Source organism: Cicer arietinum, chromosome 7 (genome assembly GCF_000331145.2).
Source record: "Cicer arietinum cultivar CDC Frontier isolate Library 1 chromosome 7, Cicar.CDCFrontier_v2.0, whole genome shotgun sequence".
In the NCBI taxonomy this organism is placed as follows: Eukaryota; Viridiplantae; Streptophyta; class Magnoliopsida; order Fabales; family Fabaceae; genus Cicer; species Cicer arietinum.
Genome location: NC_021166.2, coordinates 11,491,927 through 11,519,214, shown reverse-complemented (window position 1 = coordinate 11,519,214; position 27,288 = coordinate 11,491,927). Strand labels below are relative to the sequence as shown.

Genomic DNA, 27,288 nt, shown 5'->3' with positions numbered 1-27,288 from the left:
AATTACTTTTATCACAAAAAATATTATTTAAAGTATGTTAAAAAATATAATAATTAAAAAAATAGAAGTCATCTTATTAAATTATTTATTTTAATTATTAATTAATTTTTAATTATTATTAATACAAAATATAATAATATTTTTTGAAGTTGTGTAATAATAATTATTAAAAAATAATATCAGAATATAATAATTAAACTTATATTAAAAAATATTAATGATATTATTTTGAGACTATTTTTTACAAAAATGACATCCATTGTGAGATAAATAAAGTAGTTTAGATTTGAAAAATACTTTATGTATACAGTACATTTTATGTATACAGTATATAAGATTCTATGCTTGGAAAACGACAAAAAAAAAAATAATGATAAGATAGATTGATGATTTAATAAAAACACATAAATAAAAATAAAATAAGATGTAGAATGAGTGCATCAAAATTTATAATGTATATATATCATAGTTGTTTTCATTGTAATATGATGAAATATGTTAGCTCGTATCCAAATGATTAGTCTTTAATTTTTTATTACAAGTTATTTTAAACAACAACACAGAATAAGAGATGAAAAGAGGGGAAAAATAGGTGAATATAAAGTGATAAAAATAGATAACTAAAAATGAAAATAAAATTCATGTGAAATAAATAAAGAGTGATCATCTCAAGTAGCTTTCCAAAATTTTATAAACGAAAACTTTTTAAAATACCATGTATTTGTTATAGAATATATTAGAAAGGACACTTTATTTTCTTAGAATTTCAAAAGGATCGCTTTATTTGGTTTTAACTTCCTTTTTTCTATTATGTATTATTATTATTTTTTCAAATTAATTATTTTAATTTAAGTGGTTAATAAGATTTAATTAGTTCAGAATTTTAAAATTTGATTTGTAACTAAAATTATTGGCTTAGTTTTAATTATTTTTCGATTAAATTATGAATTATTAAAGTTTTTTTTTTTTTTTTTAAATGGGATGATTAATATCAAGAAAATAATATTACTTCCTTTTTTTATTAAGAAATATTGACTAAGGCTCTACAACTATTTGAATTATTTGAAATTTGTATTTGGTTGCTGATCTCGTTATTCTTCAATATATATATATATATATATATATATGCGCGCACACACACGTTTTTTTTCTCAATAACTCTTATTGTTTAATGGAACAATTTTCTGTAAAGGATAATTTTGAAAAATGCATTTTTTGATTTATTTAAAACAATTAAATATAATTTCGTGATGAAATGACAGCGAGAGGATGGTTGACACCAAATGAAATCTGAACTAGTTAGTTTTATTATTGTGAATTGTGATGAAATGACGAAGAAAAGGGATTAGTAAGAGTTGAATGGTTTTAGGGTTTTACGAGCGTTGAGAAAAAAAGAGGAACCGGTCGTGTGTGGTAGTGAGAAAAATAGAATTATATAATTAAAAAATAATTAGTGACGAAATTTAGTCGTTAAAATTCAGTTGTTATTTCAGTTTCTAAATTTTATTAATAACTGATTTAGTGATGCAAAAATATTTAGTTTTGATGTTCAAATTCAATCTCTAAGTTGATAACTGAAAACAAAATTTCTAAATATATATATATATAAGAGATAAAAAAAATTAGAGATATTTGTATTTTCGTTTAAATTGATTTTGAATGGAACATATTAAGATTTAATTTAATTTATTTTATTTTTATTATTAAAATTATCATTCTTTTTATTATTATTATTATTAAAATTTATAATATTATTAAAATGATGATTATTATTTATTAATGTATTTTTTAATTAATAGTAATTTCAATTTTTAAATATTTTAATTATTTATAATTTATTAAATAATAATTAACAATATTAATAAAATGACAACATATATATATATATATATAGCAGTAGATAGTCGCATCCTCGAGATACGACTTTTATTAAAGATAAAAAAAATTTGTTTCAGATCGTCGCATCCGCAAGTTGCAATCAACAACTTGAACTAAAAAGTATGATATTTCTGTATTATTTTTTTAAAATGTAGCATTTTGGTCACAAAGAAAAAAAGAGATATAAAAAAAAAATCTCAAACTAGTCTATTATAAAATTCGTCATACAATTAATAAAAGATTATGTGTCCTTTATAACTTAGTTATCGTGTCAATTTTTTTATTATATAAGTTTGTTATGTTTATATAATATTATTTATAATTTACTAATTTCGCTAATGTTTTAATACAAATATTATTATTTATTGAATAGAAATGAAATAATAGTATGATTATATATTAGTTATTAGAAGAATAAGTCGAACTAGAGTATTTGTTAGTTAGCATATTAACTAGCTAAGATTAAGTTTAATAATATAAACTAATTAAATTTGAATAAGACTAACTAGAATGTTAGTTAACTAATTAGTAGACTATTTTTTAAAAAAGACCAAATTAATAATCAATTGTTATATATGTTAATTTTTTTTTCTTTACTTAAATTTGAACTCAGATATCTCAATTCTTAATAAATCAACCAACTAATTAACTAACAAAGATCAAGTCCAATAATGAAAAGTAACTGAATATATAATAATGTACCTTTAAAAAAATTATTCTTTACTGGCAATTTTTTTCCATTCATCCATAAATATTGAATTTTATTGACCATTTTCTTTATCTCTTTTTGTAGGAATTTTATTAAAATATTGATTGTATTGATCATTTCTTGACCATCATACCCCTACTTATATTATATTTTTTCATGACGTATAATAAAAAAAATATAGAAACACTTACAAATTATTTGAGTGTTTACACGACTCACACGTCACTAGTTATCATATTAATGTTGACATTATAGTATTAAAATTAATAGTGAAATTAATAAAACTGAAACTTACACGTCATTAAAAAGTCCACGCAAGAAATGTCATGTGGTCTTTTGTTGGCCACATAAGTTAAGATTTAATAACAAAGATCGAAAGTGCTGATAAAAAATATATTTATGACTGAAAAATAAATAAACTTTTATAGAATTAAAATTGAAAATGTGAAACTATTAAGGGACTAAAAACTTACTAATTCTTATAGAAAATTATAATTAATATATTATATTTTTCTTTTAATTTTTGAATTAAAGACATTAAAAAAACACATTACTAATAAAATACATAATTGTCTATTTTAATTCTCTATTCGATATACAGTAAAACATGATTGCATATGTTTCTACCCATGTGTGTTTTTGGTCAAATTTAAAATTCACTTCTACTGAATTTATATACTGGTCATATATTTAAAGTTTAATTACTCTTCAAATCCTTAAATTATTTAAGAAATTTGAAAAGAAAAGTGAATAATTTGATTTGGTGGCTTGAATGTGGTGTGTATGGAGGATGACAAACGTAATATTGTTCAATGATGAAATAGATGATATACCATCTCTTTTGTTCAATTTTAAAGCACTCTCTTGAATTTGGTTTGTAGCTAAGACAAAGTTTAAGATTTAGTGATATTCTAATCCTTTAACATGCTTGAAAGGTGCGTAATACAATGTGATTGTAATGAATTAAAATATCTATATACTCAATCTTTAATATATTTTGCTAATAAAAATACAAATATGTGCACCTATTTTGGAATTTAATTTTTAGTTGAGTTACAATAATTTTATCAAAAGTTTTGTAATGATCTACTGAGTTACCCTTAGTGAATTTTCATTATGTAATTTTATATTGGTTTCTCTTCAATATAAAATTGTCATCATATTTGTACTTCCATATCCCCATTTTATTGGGTTAATTTGTGAGAAAATGTGTCTTTATAAGACTAATTTAAATTAAATAAATAAGGTTAAAATATATGATTGGTCTATATAATTATGCAATTTTTTAGTATTAGTTTCTATATGTTTTTATTTGTTTTTGGTAGGTGATTTTTTGTTTTAGTCCATGTAAAATTTATTTTATTATAATAAGTCCTTATGATATATATAATATTTAATTTTACTTTCTCAATTATTAGAGATATAAAGAATTGCATGGAGATGTATTTAAGTCAATAAATAGAAAATTTTGTCATCGTTTTTTATATATATTTTAAAGGTACAATTGCTACAAAGATTCTTAAAAAATTTAGAGATATTTAAATAAATCTCTAAACTTAAATAGATTGTAATTAAATCTTTCACTAAAATATTCTTTGTAAATAGATTTTTATATTACAGATGACTAATGGTCGACAACATGTAATGTAATGTAACAAAATATCTAATTGTAAAATATATTAATTCAAAAACATGATTACAATTTTTTTTTTTGTAGAGAAATATTTATAAAAACAAAAAATCTAAATAGTTTAAGAATGTACATGTCATACAAAGTAATTTAACCTAATATATAAGATTGAAAAATGTTTATTTTTATAAGAAATATTTACAAAAAAAAGAAAAATGTTATGATTGTATGTAATACTTGCCAATCATTATGTATGTTTAACTATCTGCTAATTGATCAAATAATCTATTTTTATAAACTCTTCTATTTTTTATGTAAATTTTTCATAATAAATAGCAATGTTCGTAAGAATATAGTTGTATAATAACTGATGTATTTGTATAATAGCAACATTTCCCTTTCCTCGTAGAGTCAGCTTATAATTCGTCCCTTTCTCTTAACTGGTATAATAGTTTGACTAATAATAATGATACACATTTGATTTTTTTATACACTCATTTTATTTTTTTTATCTCTCATCATATTACATCAATAATATATCATATTATAATATTTTTTTCTCTCATTGAAATGTTTGAATGACCAATGAATATGTTTTGAATTAATAAACCATAAAACCGATAAAGTGTGGGATTCTCCACTCGTGCATGTGCAAGCAACATCAAGAAATAGTTGCAACGCGTAGTTGCCTTTTAGAATTAAAAACTTAATTAGCATTATTATTAAGCAATCTGGCCATGTGATCCAGCTCAGCTGGTTATCATGTGATTAACTGTTATACGAATCGTTTATCGGTAATCCAATATTATTTACTTTCTATTAGCTCCATCGCACGTGCATTGCTCAGTACGGAAACTTATTTTTTTTACACTTCTTTTGTCTCATAAATATTATTTTAATTAAATAAATTATTTTAAAATAAATGTTATTATAATTTTTAATTTAAATTTAATTACTTTTTACTTCTAATTCATTTTAAAGATTACTATATATATATATATATATATATATATATATATTCATTGTCAACGAATATTATATTTTTTAAAGGCATAAATATAGTACATTATGAGTCTAAAATAACTTTACAAAAGTGATCTCAAATTTTAGTTATTATTGTAAAAAAAAATATAAAGTTAATTTTTTTAATTCATTTAACACTATTATTTTTTTAATTAATATATGTTGATGTATAAATGTTATTGTTGGACATCCATATTACCTATATCGCGTGTTGACACTTTGAGATAAAAAGAAATGAATATAAGAATAATAATATGTTGGTGATATGATAATAGAAAAAATAAAAAAAAAAATAAAAAAATAAACGAGTTTAAGAAATTTATAGGTGTTTATATATTATTGTATTTTTCTTTAAAATGTTCTTATATAATTGTTTATATATGTATTAATGCACATGACGGACGGATAAACGATTTTAATATATAAAAATAATTAAGTGCTATGATTTCTTTTGTGGTCTCTTTTTTGTTTCTTTTATTATAGGGAGATTGACTCAATCATCCATTTTTTATTAGAGAGAAACTAACTCAATCATCTTCCTTAATTATTCTTCAAATGATGAAAGGTTTCTACTCAATTATATCAAAGCACGAGACAATGATTATAAATAGTATTATATAAATAAATAATTATATTCAGTTATATAAATTTTATTTTGTTCGTTGAAGATCTATTTAAATTCAACAAAGACTAAAGAAAAGAAATACACCTAGGAAAGAAGGACCAAATGAAAATAAATTAAGATTATGAAATGAAATGATGATTTAGGCAACAAGGCTGTATAGTATATGTTAATTAGTGCATTAATTATAGGGCCAGCTTGGTTGAATTAAATAATGAAGAAACAGGTAACTCTTGTGAAGAAGTGTCCCCTACTGTCCAGATTTAGTGAGCGATTAGAAATGATTTTTCTTGGTGTCAAACGTGGTCCACTTGCATTATTTTTATTGTAGATTATTAAGATTATTATATACTCTCACTACTCCATTCTTTTTATAACGAGTGCTATTTAAAAAAAATGTTTCAAAGTGAACATATGTTCAATGTCATCTTATTATCTTTTTTAATGTTATCATTCAATTATTATTATATATACTATTTACAAATTATCATCAAATTCACTTTATAATTATGATAATAAAAAATCAGTTAATAATTTATAATTAGTAATGATAATTTAACAAAATAAATATTATATATTTTTTTAATCATTTCAATTGTTAATACGTATATAAAAACTTTAAAAAATAGTACTAAGAGACTCATTTTGAAAAGTAGGAGTAGTAGATTAGAGATTAGGATTCAATTGCTCATTTTTGAAAGCGATAATTAGGTTTTTCTTATGTGATTGTTTGCAACACAGTGCGAAGTTTAGGATTATTTGTCTGCTTAATGTTTAGGAATTATAGGTCAGCTACAAGTGATTGTTTATCCAATAATACTAGCTAGATTATTATTAGTGGGGCGACAATAATAATGATAATTATTATGGATATATAAGTTTCATTATATAGATTTTTGGCTAAATTACATATGTGGTCTCTTAGTTTAATTTTAGGTAACGTTTTAGTCTTTTATCTTTTTTTTTTCTTCCAGATTTAGTCATTTATTCCTAAAAATATCAAATAAAATATGAAAATATGAGTTTATTTGAAGATTTGCGTTACGAATTTGATGAAATTTGTATTATATTGAAGAATATAATTAATTTTATGAGTTTTGATTGAATTTTTTTTTTTTTTTAATTTTTGTATAAAAAAGGATATCATTGTTGAAATTTTAAAATATCAAATTGTCACTTAAAATTAAAATAAAGGATCAAGTCGGAAAAAAAAAAGATAAAAGACTAAAACGTTACCTGAAATTAAGTTAAAGGACCACAAATGTAATTTAGCCTAGATTTTTTTATAAATATAAATGGATCCTTCCTTCATGCCTCTCCATCACACAAAAATAAGGGTGAAACAAAAATAAAAGTGCGAGACTAATGAAGAGAGAGAAAATAATTAATTAGGAGACATATATTACTTGTGTTTTTTTACTATACTATACATTTTGAACATTTCATTTTATTTTTTTCTATAGTTTACTTGCAATTTTTTATTTATAATATGTCAAGTGTTAAAATTAGTTACTTGTTTTTCGTTATACTATACATCTCATTTTTCATTTACTGTTATTTTAAATTTTATTATGAAAAATTGTCTAAATAGTATTTCCATTAAAACTAAAATGAGCATTACAAATAAAATACAAAGAAAAAATGGACAATAATCAAACATATTGTCTAAAAGTTACTGACACCTTTGCTAAATCTTTATAATAAAATTAGTAATTTTATTACTAATTTTGATGATTAAAGAATTAGTATTATTAATAAATTATTTTATAATTTATATTTTATTAAAACAAAATACAATGGTAGGAGGTAGCATCCCTCAATATACAACAATCCATCAATATTCTTTTAAAAAAATGTAAATCTTTTTATCAAAAGGTCAACAACTTCTCAAGAAGCAATTTCCCATTAAAATAAAAAATATCACACTTAAAAAATTGTATTTTGAAAATACGACTTTACGCTAATTGAAAGTAAAGTAAATTGATATATAATTTTTTTAAAAAAGATATTGTAATTTAAAAAATAAAGATATTTAAATAAAATTAATTGTCTATTTAAATTTTAAGAGGAGTGATTATCTATTTTGTTTAAATGCACTTTTTTTCTCGACAAATTTCTTAAAAACACTCGGTACAAAAAAGTCCACAAAAGATATGGGCTTATGTTTGGTTCATTTAAAACAATAGTAAATTAGAAAAAACAAATTGGACCATTGCCTAGTCAAAAATGGGCTTAAATTTAGACTCGTTTCTCCAAGATATGCAATTAGGAGTTGGGCTTTTTCGAATTGCATTTTTGCCAATAAATCTTAGTTTTTTATGTTAGTTAGTTAAAGGTATTTGGTCCATTAATATTTGCACAAATACATTTGAGTTTTGATTTTTTTTTATTTTATTCCATCTTTTAAATGATATTTTATTTATAATATAAACCTTTATTTTATAGTTCATTACATAATTATCTTTTTCAGTAGTTCTTTTTTAAATAAATGTTATGTGGCCGTTATAATATTGGCATGTCTATTATAGTGTTTAGGTGACATATTATTAAAATACCACGTATCTTTATTTTTTTTTTCTTTCTATGTATTATATAAACATCATGTGTACAAATTATAACAGGGATTGAGGTGACAAATTAATAATAGTGAAATCGAAATTAGATACTAGCATGTTCTCATTTTCCTAATTCATTAGTTCACATCTCTGTCACGCCAAAAATAAAATATGGAGACTATTACCAATGAGGGAACAAAAATTTGAATTTAAAAATAGGGAGACTACTATCTTGGATCTAGTAGAAAATGTTATAATTTTCTTTGGAAGAGGTATCCTAAAATGTATAAAATTTAACTATGATTCCAAAAAAAAATATATACAAAATGCAGATGAAACTGAAATTTTCAATTTAAAAAATATCTAAGTGCTTGTAAATAAATAGAAATTATTTTGTAAATTTTTGAAATAACTTATGATACTAAAATACATACAAACTTTAAAACAACTTCAAGTGAGACTTAATTAAACTATGACTCAAAAATGAATTTTCTAGATCAAGGTATAGATATTTCAAGATGACTAATGCATAACAATTTATAATACAAAACAATCCACTTAATAAAATCACGAAAATATGTAAATTTAATATAAACTTATAAAATTTATTGTAACAAAGTAATAGAAATAAGCTTTCTAGTCCAATTGATTTTATTCAAAACTGATTCTTATTGTTTATGTTATACCAATTTTAACTTTGTTACATAATAATCTATTTATGCAGAAAATACTATAACTTTAGTAATTTAATTAAAATATCAAACAATATCCGATTTGAAAAACGATAATATTTTGAAAATCTTAAGATGTTTAGTTTATAAATATAATTTTTATTGTTCATAATAAATATTCAATTAATACAGTTTGATAAAATAAGGTATTCATATACAAAAACGGAACAAAATATTATTTTCCAACTTATAACTCAATTTTATCTATCAATTCTCAATAAAACTTAGTAAAACTAATGTCTATTTCATAGATAATTAAGTCTATTTTCTAATGGGATAGAAATAACATTATACTATTTTTAATTCAAATTTTATATTTTCGAGTTTATATGATCAAAATATATTCAAAATTCAGCATAAAAACAATTAATTACCAATACATAACAATTATAATCTCATCATCAACCCAACCACAACAATCAACAATCATAATAAAACAACAACTCTTTATAGTAATTAATACAAACACCTAACATGCATTATTAATAATCAATGATACTAAATCAAATATGATCATCTTAATTTCAAAATATGCAAATCATGAACATATTAGGAGCATGCAACTAATATATCTATGCACACTTGAGAAAAGTTTTAAAATGGTTTTTTATGTTATCTTAAGAATAGATTTGAGACCCCCAAAGTTTGATTCTTATTTCTTCTTCTACAACTGAAACCTTAACTCCTCTTCAAGTTTTCATCTTCCTTCTCAACACGCAAGAACCATAAACTTGTTTTTCATATTGAAACCCTAGCTTTCCTTTTTCTTGTTTCTCATAATTTCCCATTTCACTCTGCCACTTGGTCCTCTTTTAGTCTAATATAGGTGTGGGAGTTGTTTCTATGATGCGATTATGGAACGAGGGAGCTTAAGAAGGACATGCAACAGAGTTAATGTTTTATCTCATCTCCCTCTTGGTTTCTCTCTGTTTTTCCCCTCTTCTTATTCTTCTTCTTCGGGTTGCACTCTCTATTAAGCACTCAATAATATTTTAGTAGTTACTACTCACTCAAATTTCTAGTTATGCAAATTAATTATACCTTATCATAAATGATATAAAACTAATTATTTTTATTATTATAATTATTCTTATTATTATAATTACTCTATCAAAATTTGATGTAAGTTAGTATGCTTAAATATTACATAAAGATTAGAAAAATTTATGATTTAACGAAAACTATAAATTTGATATCTATAGCTATATTATATATAAAGAAAATACACGGTTTAGGTGTGACTTTTTCTTTCAATTTTACTATCCATTTAAACTAGTTTTTGTTTGGTAAAATTAGTTGATAGTTGTTAAGTTAATTGAAGTATTTAGTAAAATTAGCCGTTCAATTATCTTAAAGACTAAAATGATATAAAATAACATTCTAAATTAAAAATAAATTTTATCAATTAATGCTTAATCAATTTAAGAAGTAGTAATTTAATTTTTTTAATAATTTAAAGTTTATCAATTTGATTTATTTATTTATATATCTATTTGATTTATTTTGAATTAAAATAAATAAATAATATATTAACTTTAAAAGGTTAATTATTTTAAAATTTAAATTATCTATAAATAATTTTAAATTATAATACATTAATTAGTTAATAAGTTGATATATTTTATTTATATTTATAAATTTTATTTATTTTAAATTATAATAAGTAAATTATTTAAAATAATTTACTTTACATTATTATTTATTAAATTATTTTAAAATTTAAATTATATAAATAATTTATTTAAATTATTTATATTTTAAAATTATTTATTTAATTATAATAAATAAATTATCAAGGATAAAATAGATTTTAGTTACAATAATAAGGGTGAAGTTCAAAGAAAAATGATAAACTTTAAGCTCGTATGCTACTTTCATTTTTTTAATATATCTATACTACATACAAAGATACTACATTATTTTTTAGTGGCTTTTTATTTCAATTTTACTCTCCATTTCAACTAGTTTATTTTAATTTTATCATTCTTTATTTAATTAAATAACTATTTAAGAAAAATATAATTACCTATATATAAAGAATAACAAGTGTTGACATAACAATCTCATTTCCAATTATACCTTTGGTTTCAACTCTTATTTATAATTTTATTCTTCTTTACTAATCTAACAACTATATCTTTTAAATAATTATTTGAAATTTTATTTATATCAGTTAAAGCATATAGAGAAATACTTCAGATTTCGTCTGAACACTATTTGTAGTAATAGCAGGTCTGATTATTGGCGTGTGCAATCTAGGCTATTGCACGTGACCATAAAATTTCAAGGGCTCTAATTTTTTTTTTACCTATAATAATTGTGATATATAGAATGAAAGAAACGCTAAATCCAATAAGATTTGATTTATTGTAAAAAAAAAAATTCATTTCACTAGACTTTATTAGATTCAACAAAAGTTTTTAGTAAGTGAATAGATACAAAAAGAAAAAATGTCATACGATAAGGAAGTTTATTTTAACAATAAAAAATTATTATTTAATTTTGTTTTTATATATATTATTTGATAGTTTCTTTGAAAGTTATAAAATGTAATTAAGAAGGCGTGTTGATTTTCTTTTAAAATAGTATCTTTAAAAATTATGAATTTATTTCAAAAGTGTTAGAAAAATGATTCTTTTTAAATAACTAGAAGTTTAATTAACTTGAAGTTCTATTTAAATATTATTTACAATTTACATATTTTGACGAATTTTAATATAGTAGTTTAAATTTTTGGTATTTCATTCAATAAAAATATAGTATTTTAAAATAATTTATTATTATTAAAATTATTATTTTTTATTAGAGGTCTAATCTTTTAAATTTTAACAAATCCTTCAAAAAAACATTAAGACAACTTTAAATAATAGTAACTTATTTATATTTACCTGGACATATACTACAAGAATGATAGATGAATCATAATTCATCCTCAAAGACACTCCTTTTGGGAAGTAAGTTTTTATTTACAACTGAAAAGTAGAGCTGTTAATTTGACAAATCCTCTAATTATTGAGTCCAACTCACATGTTGTAGGGGCTAAAAAAATTTATAATTTAAAAGACTCTAAAAAATAAAGTCCTCTAAAAATTTTTGGGTTTAGTATAGGCCTACTTTTTTAAAAAATGAATCGATTTTTTATTCGAAAAATAAATTTTTTCGATAAAAAATTATTTACAATTTTTTTTAAATTATCGAAAATTTTTGATTTTTTTCGATAATTTTTTTATTATTTTTCTCACAAAATATTTTGAGAAAAAAATATATTTTTTAATTTTTTTTGATATTATTTGAATAAAATAAATTTCAAAAAATTTTCAAGAAAAAAAATCTTAAAATTAACAAAATATTGGAGGGCTTATAAGTTCTTTGAGCCCCCTCCCTTAGGCCTCATGAAATAATGGGCCGGAGTTTTAAAAAAATTATTTGATAGGAGTCTAATATTAGGAGGTTAATAAATAAAAAATTAAAGAAGTCCTTAAAGTTAAAGGTTTTTTTGACAGCTCTACTGAGTATACGTGTTCGCGGAATTATCCAATGCTATATAATTAGGGATTAATTTTAGATTTAATGATTGTGTATGCTATATTTAAAATTATTTGGATAATAAGTATTATGATTATGACATCTGCAACAATGATATCGGATGGGATTTAATAAATTAAATGATATTCAAGGGTTATAATGTTTAAGATTTTTTTTTTTGGGACAGAGAATGATTAAGGATATGATTGACAAAATGATATATATGAAGATCAAATAGTTTAATTGTGGATAATTGATTTATTGAAGACAATAAATTATGGATATAAATTAGAATAGTTGTGAACAAAGATGATTAATATTTAGATAATGAGAATTGTGGAGCTTGTTTTGAATGAAGAAATTTGATGTTTTGTGATTACTCACAATATGTATGGTTGATGCGAAGGATTCTATGAAAGGATATCAATTAAATCGGAATACTTTATACTATGGTCGTATAAATTTTTATTGATTTAGATGATTCAAATTATTGAGGCAAAATAATAAGTCAATCAATGTATGAATGGTGATTTAACTGTACACATCTAAGGAATGTGATTTTTACTTGATCTTTAGAAATGATTGGAATAATGTGTTAATGATAGAACCAAAGTAGACTAAATTGTAGGATGTTTGTGCTAGCTAAATTTTTTTTGAAATGTTTGTGTTGCAATCAATAATTAAAGGTGAGTGCACATGTTGTGTATGTGGTTGTTATCGTTTTAATCATGCTATGAGATACATGATGTTGTGATGAGGAGTGAAGGAAAATATTTGATTGCATCCTATTTTGTAAATACACATATCATGTTATACCACTTTCTCTTCTTGTATGTTTTATGCATGTATATAAAATTATCATCACGATTTCGAATAGTGAACATTGAGTTTTCATCCCTGTGCATGGAGTAGAGACATACTTCTCGAAATTATGAAATTTGTTTACACATGAGTCAGAATATTTTTTATTTTACTTAAAAAGATTTGGCTCATGGATAATCTCGAAGAATATTTCTGTTGTCACGAATGACTCTAATTAAGCTTATTTGATTTCATGATTCTGGATTAACGAATTATGTGTTTAATGTGACGGTGTTAACCGTGCGAAAAAGAAATTTCGAAATTTGCCTTTCGTTACTCAAAAAAATAAATAATTTTCTTATTTAATTATTCATAAATATTTTTTGGAATTAAAAGTGTCACAATAGACATACTAGGCAAACGATAAATTCGTGAATCCAATGGTTACTTTTCAAGTCGACTGAAATGTATTTTTCTTTGACTAATTGATTTATTCATTTTGCTAGTATAAATTGCATGGTTAAACCAAACAATTTGTACATATTGCATGTACGGAGATATTTAGACTGTTGGGAGGGAACAAAAAGGAGGAAGACTTTTTTTAAATTTTGTTTGGATATAAATTTTTTTTACATTCATTTAATACTTAGTTTTAAAAAAAAAATTCTATCTTTTTTTATCACATTATTCTGTTTTTATAATTTTTCTAAAAAATGAGATGGTAATTTTGAAATCTTGTTGATGACACGTTCGTAGAAGACAACAGTGTTGTCGATCTAGCAGAAGCAAAGCTAGATGATGACAAAATCACAGGACTAATTGATGTCATATACCTCATTGATAAAGTTGCAAATGTTGATAGGGATCTTTAAGAAAAGCTATTTTGCAACCTTCAACATGGTGGAGGATTAATTGAGTATTGATGGCAATGGGACTCAAGAGTAAAAAGAGGCAAAGTTTTTATTTTTTTCACTAATATCTCCTAACTTACGTGATTTGGAAAGATAAAAAAAAAATTACACAACAACGATATAGAGAATTTTAAGATATCTTGGCCTTCCATCCCTTATTGATAGAGACAAGAGAACTATTTTTGTATTCTTGAAGGACCGAATTTGGAAAAAGATCCAAAATGGAACTCTCATTCTCTGTCTCTTTGTAAAGAGCACGGTGGACTTAATATCCATTCAATTTAGCCATTTTGGGAAAAGCAAGGATGGAAGCTCATTACCAACTCTATCTCTATTCTTATGGCGGAGCACACGCGTGTGTGAGAAAGCCAAAGGATTGATCCGAAGGTAATTTGTACAACGCACTCATGATATGGTTCAGGATTGACTATGCAGACATAGTGGTTGAATGTGAAGCCACAACTCTCTATGTTGCACTTTAGTTGTGGGATATTTTAGTTATGTGAAAGACTATCGGGGTTTGACCAGTGATCCGTCAAACCATATACAAGCATAGAAATTAGCAGCCGAACTTATAGACCTATATAACTGTACCATATTATATGGATATTACAATAAAAATACTACAACATCCCAGACCAAGTCCAATCTTAAGCAGTTCAAATAAATAGGACAAAACTATGCAGATGCCTCGTTCAGTTTCTTACCCGAAAAAGGCCTTCGACTTCACTACGCTGCCATTGGGCACAAGCTTCGCGTAACACACAATGTTTTCTGTTTTTTTTTTTTAAAGAAAAACATATTTAATTAATTATTAAGTTTATGATTAAAAATAAAGTATTGATTTAATAAAAAGAAAATAAGTATTGAAATATTTGATTCAAAAAATTTAAATAACTTCTAATAAAAATAAAGAAAATTTATGTACGCTTTATATATAGAGAGAGAGAGACAAAAACAAACAATAAAGAAAACTTATATAAGTTTTATACAAATATAAAATAAATACAAAAGCCACAATTGCAACACTGACAAAGAAACGACATGCCCCTTTACAATATAATAATTCAGTGCCATTCACATCCAATTTTTTTGTATTCAATCTAATTTCTAAAAGATGAACTCAAGGAGGAAACTATCGCAAAAAGGTTAATCAATCATTCACTTCAATCAACTCCACTCAATTAGAAATTTGTTCCACTAAATCAAATTTAAACTGAAACCATGAGACAGAAAGGGTAAGCTTGTTGTATCCCCAAAAGTGAATGAAAGGAAATTTGAAAGTGCACGTGGCATGAATGAAAATATAACAAAGGTTACTTGGCAACCACTTAATCTACCAACGACACACAAATCCAACTCCATTCCTTATCCTGATCCTTCATATCTTTCACAAAATTTAGAAGACATATTTGTACACATTGCAAGGACACAGCATACCAACAACAATTTAACTACTATGTGTAAATGAACACTTGTTTGCATCATTAAAAACTGAAATTTTGCAGAACCATTTCATAGATTACCAGAATGCTAAATAGCCTTTTAGGATCTTGGGTTTGAACAAGAAACATAACTATACACACCTATTGTTGCAATATGCAAGTGACCAAGTGCCATAAAGTGATGCAGCAACTAGCTTTTTTATTTGGACCTCATGCTGATTGTTGCCAAGTAACATAGCATAATGCAGTTTGAGAAATGGATTCAAAAACAGAAATAAATTGATGGCGGAAAAACACTGAATATTCTTGCTGAGATTAATCAGGAATAAAAAGACACTAGGTTGCCAGTTTGGGACTTGGGAGACATTTCCTCCCGTGGAAAATGAACAATGTAAAACACGTTGGACAAAACATTTCAAAGAATACCAATGGATCAAACAATTCAAAGATGTTTACAAAATTTCGTGACATGTGTCAAGCAAAGTTCACAAACATCCGAAATGAGAGAGAGAAAAAACTTAGTAAATAAACAAACGCTACTGATTATTCTTAGTTAACTCTTAAACTTTAAAACATAGCAATCACTTTGGTTAGTTTGGTTATAATCAGAATAAACAATTAACAAACTGTTTAGAAGTTTCTTTTCCACCGATGCCAAAGATGTTGTTTCTCTTCATACAAAGCTAATGATGACAATGATGGAGATTATCAATGCAAAAGTCAAATAAAGCAAATCAATGAAACTAACAACATGAAAACACAGAAAAGGCAAAAAAACATAAGTAGTCATCATTATATAGAAACTAATTCAACCTCATGATGGGTTTCTTTTCTTGTGACAAAGGCCTCTTCTGGAGCAAGGAAGCAAGAACTATAAAGAGGCTTTGCAAAATTTACTACAAGCTTGCTACAAGCCTGTCAAACACCAAAAGCAAGTTGAAGCATCAGAATTAATATAAATCCCCCCCAAAACAGCAAAATTCCAAACAAAAGCTCTGAGATTATAATTGTAATAGTAAAAAGACTTTTTTTGGGTGAAGGTAACAGTAATAGACTCTTACTCAATTAATTAAACTATATATACTTATATATATTTCTTTCCTTCCAGCTATAGATTACTACCACTACGATGAACAAGTAAAAATAAATAACTAAATAAACCCTTGTTAAAATAAAACCAACAAAAGCAAGGGAATTATCATCTTCAATCTTCTCCAATTCCATTCATCCAAAATATCCAACATTTCCTTCTCATTTTCTCTTTACAAAATTCTTCACTTTTATACCTCAGTCCCATGCCCCATTTACAAGCTTCAATTCACTTCACAGCTTCTCTACCTCTGCAAGAACAAATAATCAGAACAATAAATAAATAATTAAAAACATAATAAAAAACACAAAGAGGAAGAAAAAAACAGTACCTTTGTTGGTGTATCTGCTACCCTATAAGCATCAGCAGTAATTCCCACTAACCATAATCCAGGAAAAACACTCTGAGAATAAAAAACCCAAAGAAAGAGTAATCAGAATCAATAAGAAAGAGTTATCAGAAGTGTAAAGATGAATGAGAATCATACATCCATTTGTTTCTGAACATTCTTGGGCCTCTTCCTGGGCCTACGATTGGGCCGAGAACCAGTCATGACGAAGATGTCTTCTTCGATCTCTTCCTTCGAAAGTGCGATCCAGAATTTCCTCTTCTCCTTCTTCTCAGTGCAGCTCGTATCAGCAAAACCCCTAAGCCGAAGCGATTTCGGCGTCGGATTATCGCCGTTGTTGTTAACCGCTTCAACCAATTCTCCACCGTTGTGGTTGTTTCTAGAACCTCCTGCTCCGATCTCGAAAGCGCCTCTAGGAATCATCGGTTTCCTCGGCCTCAAATTCCACGGCTTCTGCACTATCTCCTCGGCTCCGGCTTCATCTTCACCTTCTCGCTTTCTATCTCCGGCATCATCGTCGGTTTCGTGGTTGGAAGACACCGTAGCGTGTCTGTGAGAAGAAGAAGAAGAAGGAAGTCCGAATCGGTTCCTAGCGGTTCGGGATCCGAGTCGGTGAGGACGGGAGTCAGGTTCGGAGTCAGGCTCAGGTGAAGCGTGATCGGGTGGACGACGGGAACGTTGGTGGTTGTTGGAGTTAGTGTGGTTCTTGCCGGTGCCGCCCCATTTCAAGAAAGGGAGAGAGAAGTTGTGAAGTGGTTGAGACTTGACCGGTGCTGGCGCGGTGGTCATTGGTAAAAAGTGGAAAGAAGTAGCGTCGGAAGGTAAACGACGAAGAGTTGTGTTTGAAACGGTGTCGTTTGAGAGATTGGGGAATGAGAAACCCTAGAGAGTAAATGAAACGAGAGAGGGTGGTGAAGTGGTGGTGGTTTGAGTTGATGAGAAAGAAAGAGGCGCTGGCTACAAAGGCCACACAAGAAGGAGCATTGATATCATGCTCTATGCTCTTTCTAATGCTATGTGCTATGTGCTATGTGCTATGGGAAATATGACTTTGAGAGTGACTTCGACTTCTCTATTTCTGTTTATTTCATTCTAATTACATTCTACCCTAGCTTCTTTCTAATTATTTCCTTTAAGCTCCTTCTCAAGACCCTTTTTATTACGGTATTTTGGGATTTTAATGCTTTCGAGTTCTCTTTCATCTTCTTAATTTTAGCGAATTTGTATTTGTGTTATTTTTTATTGGTGTATTTTTTAAATATAAATGAATATTCTTATTAAGTAAAATATTATTAACTTTGTCATTTATGGTTATTATCGTATAAATGTAATTCAGAATTTTCAACTTCTTCAAACAAAAGTCAAAGAGAGAAACACTTGTTCAGGTTAGAAATATTTTTTGAGTGTTCTTTTCTTAGAGTGTGATATTTATTATTATTATCAGCTTTGTTAGAAGCAACTACTCAAGTTTCAATCTTTTGTATCTGATCCGATTGTGGTTTAGTTCCTTCTTCAATCTGGGGTTGTCAGATCGTTAGAAGAAGACTTGACTTGTAGGGTCAAGGTGGTTAGTTCCTCAAAAGTCTGGGGCTGTGAAGTTGTTTGGGAAGACTTGACTTGTAGTATCAAGGTGGTTAGTTCCTCAAAAGTCTAAGGTTGTCAGACTGTTTGGGAAGACTGGCTTGGAGGGTTAGGTGCTTTGTAATTCAAGATATTTGAATTAGTGGATTAAAGCCTTATGAATGAAGTGATAAGGACCTTAAGAGCATGAATATGATCTATATTTTAATAAATTAGGATGAAATTTATTTCTTTTAATTTGATTTGTATTAATTCTTAGTTTGCTTTGATTTGGAATTGTAATAGTTTTATTATTCATTTAGTTTATGTTATGTGTAAGTGAAGATACTTTACTTCCTTACATTAAGTTTATTTTCGAAAAAAAAATAAGATGTAAGTCCAATATGAACCTAGAGAATGGTGTCACTTATGACTCATTTAGGTTTAAAGATAGACTTAGTATAAATAAGCATTTGTAACCTCATTGGAGACAAATTTTTTAATAATATTTTTGTGAGGCTTTGCTCTCTAGAGTTCTTGAAATAATTCACTTTGAACTTATCAAGGTTGTCAATCCTTGTGGCGTTCTTTTTGGATTATCAATCCCTAACTTGTGGCGCCATTTTGTTCTTGGTTCGTTTGCTGAATAATAATTTTGAGTTTCCTTTACATCAAACCCTAATACTCAAATTCTATCAATTTTCGTGTTCAGTAACCTGCAATCATATCTCCTTCAAGGAGTTTGACAAGTGCACTAACAAGGAGACAACAAAAAGTATTTATGATAGTTTGATTCTGACCTATGACAGAAGCAAAGGCCAACTTTCTAGTAAAAAAATATGAGTTGTTCAAAATGAAAGAAGATGAAGACATTGAAACAATATTTTTCAGATTTCAGACTTTGGTCTCAGGATAAAAGGTACTTGATAAGAGTTATACTATTGCTGATCATGTAAAAAATTCTTAGGATTCTGACAAGCAAGTGGAGACCTAAGATCACTGTCATTCGGGAAGCAAAGGGTCTGAATATTCTAAAGTCGGAAGAATTAATCAGCTCTCCCACATCACATGAAATCGAGCTTGAACAAGATAAGCCCAAGAAGAAGAACAAGACCCTGGCCTTGAAATCTAAGCAGAAGAAGGTTCTAAAGGCAACATCAGAATCAGATGATAGTGATTCAGATGAACAAAATCTTAACTCGAAGAAAGAGGATATTGCTTTTACATCCAGAAAAAATTGATAGATGTTGCACTGTAGAAAGAAGAAATTTTCCCAAGGATATTCCAAGCAATCCAATAGAGAGAATAATGATAAATATGACAAGAAAAGCATCATCTGCTATGAATGCAATGAACCTAAACATATCAAGTATGGAGAAAGGGAAACATCAGATAAAAGATTCCAGACCCAAGAAGATAAGTTTGATGGCTACATGGGATGATTTTGAGGAATCCTCTTACGATGAACAAACAGATTTGGATATGATGGCTCATACCAACTCTACCTCTGGATCTACATATTTTGACTTTGGAAGTGAATCAACAAATACAAAAATTGAGGTATTTTATGAATTTACTCGATCTGATTTAATTACTGCTATAAATGATTTTTTAAATATTAATCATAAACTGTCTTTAAAGCTGAAAACACTTAGGGAAGAAAATACGAATCTAATTGAAAAAGTTAATGTTTTAAATAATCAAAGTACTGAATTTAAAACAGAAAATACAAATATGAAAACTGATTTTACTGAACTTAAAATAGAGAATGCAAATCTGAAAACTGATATTACTGAACTTAAGACAAATAATACAACTCTGAAAAATGATATTATTGATTTTAAAACAGAAAATGCAAATCTCAAAACTGATATTGTTGAACTTAAGGCTAAAAATATAACTCTGAAAAGTAATTATAGTTCAACATTAATTGAAAATACCACATGTAACTCTAATAAGCATGAAAAAGTATTTCAAGATTTTATTGATAATGATATGGAAAAAGGCAAGTATGCATCTATGATTTATGGTGTTAGTAAAATGATAAAAGATGAATATGATTTCAAGAAAGAGTAATTGAATCTAAGTTTATTCCCTCTGATGATTTATGTACTATTTGCTATAAGAAATGTCACACTAAAATATCTTGTCCCATGCTAACTACATGAAAAGACAATAAATCTTTAAAATCTAACAAACCAGGACCCAACCAGATTTTGGTACCAAAGGTTAAAATTGTTTATGTTGCAGATGTTCTAAGCAATCAAATTGAAACACCAGTCATGGTGTCTAGTCAATGGATGCTTGCAATATATGAAGGCAAAAAGGTCTATGTTCCAAGACCTAACAACCAGAAGCAAATTGACTCTGGTGGAAGAAGGACTAGTCAGCACAATCCCCCCTATTAGAACCAGAACAATAACCATATGATGAACCAGAAATATCTGGAGAATCAACAGACTCAAAACTAACAGAGAAATCACACACATCAACATAACTGGAACTACCAGAAGAATCAGAATTACCATCAGAGAAACCCGATACATCAACAGAAACATAAGTGGCACATTAAAAGTCAGAATCAGTAGACTTCTTTGAACACTTAAATCAAATTCATCGAGACTACCAACCTCGATAGGAATTCAAATTCCTTCATCTAGACTATCTAATTAGAGAATATGCAAACTCAGAATCTGAAAACCAGAAAAGAAAAACTAATAGGGTTTTCAGAGTGAAACTAAAACTGTTAACATATAGGTAATATCTTTCTTTAAATTTAATTATTGTTTTATATTATGTTTACTGTGACAACAAGAAGTTTGATCTTGAAAAATCAAATCTAGATAAGTATTTTGAAGGATCTCAAGAATTTAAGATGAATGGTGTTTGGGATCCAGTACCTAGACTAAAGAAGAACATTATGGGAATCAAGCGGGTTTTCATAAACCAGTTAAATATAAAAGGTGAAGTGGTCAAAAACAAGGCAAGACTTGTAGCACAAGGCTACAGTCAGCAAGAGGGCATTGATTACACTAAGACATTTGCTCTAGTGGTCAGGTTAGAAGCTATTCGTATTCTACTTTCTTTTGCTGCAAATAATAACATTACATTATTTTCAAATGGATGTTAAAAGTGTTTTCCTAAATGATTATACAAGTGAAGAAGTTTATGTTAAACAACCCACATGTTTTGAAAGTTATGATTTTCCAAAACATGTTTTTAAACTTAAGAAATCTATGTATGGTCTAAAACAAGCACCTAGGGCTTGGTATGATAGACTCGATAACTACTTGATTAAAAAATAACTTTGAAAGAGGACAAGTAGATAATACACTTTTTAGAAAATTAATAGGAGATAACATTCTTATTATTCAAATTTATGTTGATGACATTATTTTTGGATCTACTAATGGAACTCTTTGTCAAGAATTTTCTAAATTGATGTAGCTTGAATTTCAAATGAGTGTGATAGGAGAACTTAAGTTATTCTTAGGGATACAAATTCAGTAAAGTAAAAAAGGGTATATACATTCATCAAACTAAACATACAAAAGAGTTTCTTAGAAAGTTTTAGATGAGTGATAGGATCCCTACTGTACCTTACCGCTTCCAGACCTGACATCATATTTAATGTGGAAGATTTCAAGTTAACTGTTGTTAAGAGAATCCTTAGATACCTAAAATGCACTACCAACTTTACATTGTTCTACAAGAAATCTCATAAGTACAAACTGAGTTGATATTGTAATTCTGATTATGCAAGAGATAAACTTGAGAGAAACAACACTAGTGGCAACTGCACATTTTTAGGTGACAAAGGAGACGAAGTTTTACTTTCAAGTCTTTTTTTTTTTTTTTATGACAAAAGAGGGAGAAAATGACATTGAGACTTAGGGGAAGTCCTAAGTTAGGGGGAGTCAAAGAAATATAAAGAAATGTTATAAAAAATACAAGTTTTGTCATCATCAAAAAGGGGGAGATTGTTGAAACCAAGTTGGTTTTACATTTAGAGTTTTGATGTTAACAAAAGTATTTTATAAAAACAATATATTTGACTTTAAAGAGTATGAAAGAAGATTCATTTAATTGAAGAAAATCTAAAATAAGATCTGATTCCAAATTATAATTGATGAAAATCTAAAGTAAGATTTGATTCAAATTTATAATTGGAGAAAATCTAAAATAAGATTTGATTCAAACTTATAATTGATGAAAATCTAAAATAAGATTTGATTTATATTTATAATTGAAGAAAATCTTTGACCAAGTTGAAAAGAATATATGGTCAATATTTAATGAAGATTTGAAGAATATTTGATCAATATTTAATGAAGATTTAAAGAATATTTGAAGAGTATTTGATCAACATTTAATGAAGATTTGAAGAATATTTGATCAACATTTAATGAAGATTTGATCATAAATTGAATAAGAGTTTATTTGAATAATTTACAAACTCAATTTACATTTATTTGAAGTGGATTAAAGCCTTCTGAATGAAGGGACTAAATGTAGCCAAGTAAGTGGTGAACCAGGATAAAGCTATGTGTCAAATTATTTATGCTTTCATTGTTTGTTGCTTCTGAATTCAATCGCTTCTACTTCAAGTAAGTCACCAAAACCAAACTAGTTTCTTTATTTATTTATAAATTATCAAAAAGTTATCGACTTCGGTAAACACAATTCAACCGTCCTTCTCGTGTTTGCACCTTCAAAATAAAAGACTACATTCTCATTATAAAAAATTCTTCTATTTTTTTCACAATCTTCTTCTCTCTCTGGTGTTATTTAGCTATTTGAAGGTGAGACTAGATGTTGGAAACTACTTTCACCGCAATGTTAAAGGTAGAAGTGCAGTTAAATTTAGAAACTATAAGAATATTGTTTTTTCTCTTCAAGGTTTTAAATTATAAACTTTTTTTAATACTAAATAATCAATGTTATATATTGTGTTGGGCTTCGTTTGAGATATAGGGGTTGACTATTTATTTTGGAAATTTATTTGCTTTGTGGAGTTGGATTGTTGTTTTAAAGTTGAAGTTTAGGGGAAAGTGTTGTAAAAAAACGTATGACAATATCTATTATGTTTTTAATTATAGGCTTTGTTTGATCCTAATGTTTGTTGACCAAGTTGTTCAAGGCAAATTCCAAAAATTGATAAAAGTATTTGTTGAAGCTCAGTTGGATGGTTCGAGAAGAAATATACATCATCTTATTTTTACCATCTTGTCCCACCAGATGAATTGCTAACTACGTTGGTTTTGTCTCTTTTCCACCAATGTGGCTGTGTCTTTGCCCTTTTAAACCAAATGGATAAAAGGAAAAACCATACCCAATGATATCACAACTAGGGAGCACAAGTCATTTTATAATAATAATAATAATTCATGTTTAAAATCTCCAAGGGTTATGAGCACATAGAGTGAAACCTAATTAATTGATTTGCACATTTGATAATATTTAGCCTAGGTCAAGTAGCTTCAAACTAATGATCGATTAAATGTTTAGTAATGTTATGTTAAAAGGGGTTTTGGTGAAGTCTTGTTGAATCCAAATATTATAAGTCTAACTATTGGTTTATGTCGTATGGGTATATGGAACTAAATATAAAAACTTTAGACACAACAAAAATGTAAAAAAAGACAAATGATAATGACTTGTCTCTTATTAAATGACTAGAAAAGGGAAAAAAAATATAAGACCATAAACTCAACAGACGTATAAAATTGGTCGAGAATGAAAACTTATATGGGTAGTAAAGAAAATGGTAACAATTGAAGTACTATATATTTTATTTATTGAAAGAATTAGAAAGATATACTTTCCTTGAGTATTATTTGATCAATGATTTACTTTGTTTCTCCATTACTAGGTCTAACACACTAGCACAACTTATTGCATAACACACCATAAAAGGGAGCAATACAATTTTTAGGAGATATTCACATTGTCTTTCTAAAAAAAGAATTCTACACCAGTGGCGAATGTTCTTGCGAGCGGGCATGGGTCACGACATCCTCTATATTAATTAATTTTTTTTATATAGGTTATCAAAATAATAGTGATGAAAAGTATTTCGCATCTCCCCTTTCCACCTATGTATATCTTATATCTGCTCAATTCGTTCTCCATCTCTTAAAATTTATATTAATAAAATATAATAAAATTAAGGTTTAATTGCAGTTTTAATCCCCTTATTTTAGTTGAATCGCGAAAGTAGTCTCCCATTTTGTTTCTCCTCAGTTTTGGTCCCTCAAACAGAATTTTGGTCCAAAACTTGATGAAATTTCAATATTTTTTTTTGCATTTATTTAAGCCACACCATGCCTCAAGATCTCATTTGCAACAATTGTACCTGAAATATATGATCATGGTGTAGTACGACTTTAAAAAATGAAATTTTATCAAATTTTGGACTAAAATTCTGTTTAGGGACCAAAACTGGGGAGAAACAAAATGGGAGGACTACTTTCGCGATTCAGCTAAAATAGAGGGACTAAAACTGCAATTAAGCCTAAAATTAATACAACAATCTTTATATATAGATAAACTATCTAATATCGAAGTATAAACTAACTAATAACAAACAGACAAATTCTAACACTTTAGTTAGCAACTCAACTGCTACTTATTAACAAATTTATACATGTTAACAATTGATATATGATATAGTGAGATACTATTTTTTAATTGTGAATTTTTTTTAATTAATTTATGTATTCTTTTAGAAGTGACACAATGTTTAAACATAAGAAAATTGATGCATTTTTCAAGAAGAGTTTTCAATAAAGACGAAAATAGTAAAATAGATATATTTTATTTAATTAAATTGTATGAAATTCTAAAAACTTGTGTGAATTGTGTGATTGAAAATTGTAAAATTTGTAAGAATTGAAATTCTAACTTTTTCAACTTATCGACTATGTATTAATTCTGTGAAACTCTAAAAATAATATATAACTTTTAAGAATTTTAATTATAATATTTTAGTTAATACTCATCGTTCACGAGTTCCCCCCGATATCTTGTGCAAGATCCGCCACTGATCTCCACTCCACCGTCAATGTTCCATTGTAAAGGATATTGTCACAAGACTTAGTTGACACAATACAAATTGAAAAAAGATGAAGAAAAAAAAAACCATTACTCTCTCCTATGATTGTTAACATCTCTATTAGATTTAGTCCAACAATGTCAAACATATTTCTGGTGGCCACAAAAAAAACTCAGTGTTTGTAAATTTTTTCGCTTGTGCTTTTCTACTTTTACCTTCCAATAGCCACAAAATGCTTCCAACTATAACCACACGGTAACGCCACATTGTGGGCAGTGATGTTGTCTGATTTCACAATAGTCATGGGGATTGATCGCAACCAACAATATTCATCTAATGATCAATGATGCTTTGCTGAAATCTGGTGCAATCCACAATCAAGGTTATGCTAAAGATTGGAAGATACTCACAACAAGATACTCTTGTTGTAATCAGTTAACTGCACAAACACTTCCAACATCGACCATTACATAGTGGAAGATTGAAGCGGTTGAGTTTTGTTGTGTGAGGTGCTTGGGCTTAGTATGCGTGGTAAGTATCGGGGAATATATTGGGTCGAACTAATTTTTTGTAATACTTAGACATTTGTCGAATGTTCTAGCCTATTTCACATTTAATGGATATGAAAGAAGACTGAAATAATACGATCAACCATAATTTTTAATTTCAACAATTAAAAAAATTATTTTAAATGGACATGAAAAAATTATTAATTTTGATTAGGTAAATGTGCAAGTATAATTTTACACAAACATTGTATTTCCTTCAATAAAATATGATTGAATGTAATTTATTTATAAAAAAAACTGTTGTGACTAATACATGATATATATATATATATATATATATATATATATATATATATATAAAAAAAACTGTTGTGTGTAATATATGATATATATATATATATATATATATATATATATATATATATATATATATATTGGCATACATGTATATATTTAAACCGTCCTATTTTTGGAAATTAAAATTTAATATAACGTAGATATTTTAATATTAAAATTTTAATTCTTTAAAAAATATACTACAAATTATCTTTACAAACAACGAACAAAAGAAATAATTCTTTAATCAATCATACATGGATGCTTCACTATTAAATTTTCAGTTCATTCAAAACTATGTCATAAATCATCGTCACAATCCTTCGTGGATGTTTTAAACTCTTAGTTTTTCAAAAACTATATAAAAATCTTCATAAATAGTGACTTACGAAAATCACACTCTTGCAATTCTTTGGAGATACTTCATTGTTAAATTATTCTAAAATTTATCAATTAAGAATAACAAATATATCATAATTATACAAACTAGATAAAATTCTCAACAAATTTATTGTGCAATATAGAAGATTAAAATATTAGAATAAAACCTATAAGATGAA

At 26.6% G+C, this 27,288-nt stretch overlaps 1 protein-coding gene across 1 annotated transcript; it reads right to left on the bottom strand.

The window, feature by feature from the left end:
• Window positions 1-16,810: 16,810 nt before the first annotated feature.
• On the bottom strand, window positions 16,811-18,341 carry LOC101492028 (uncharacterized). Its single transcript, XM_004508883.4, has 3 exons — window positions 17,408-18,341; window positions 17,252-17,323; window positions 16,811-17,170 (listed from the first exon to the last, which is right to left on the bottom strand). Exons 1-3 carry the CDS (start codon window positions 18,056-18,058, stop codon window positions 17,165-17,167), a joined length of 729 nt encoding a protein of 242 aa, XP_004508940.1. The 5' UTR covers window positions 18,059-18,341; the 3' UTR covers window positions 16,811-17,164.
• Window positions 18,342-27,288: the final 8,947 nt, after the last annotated feature.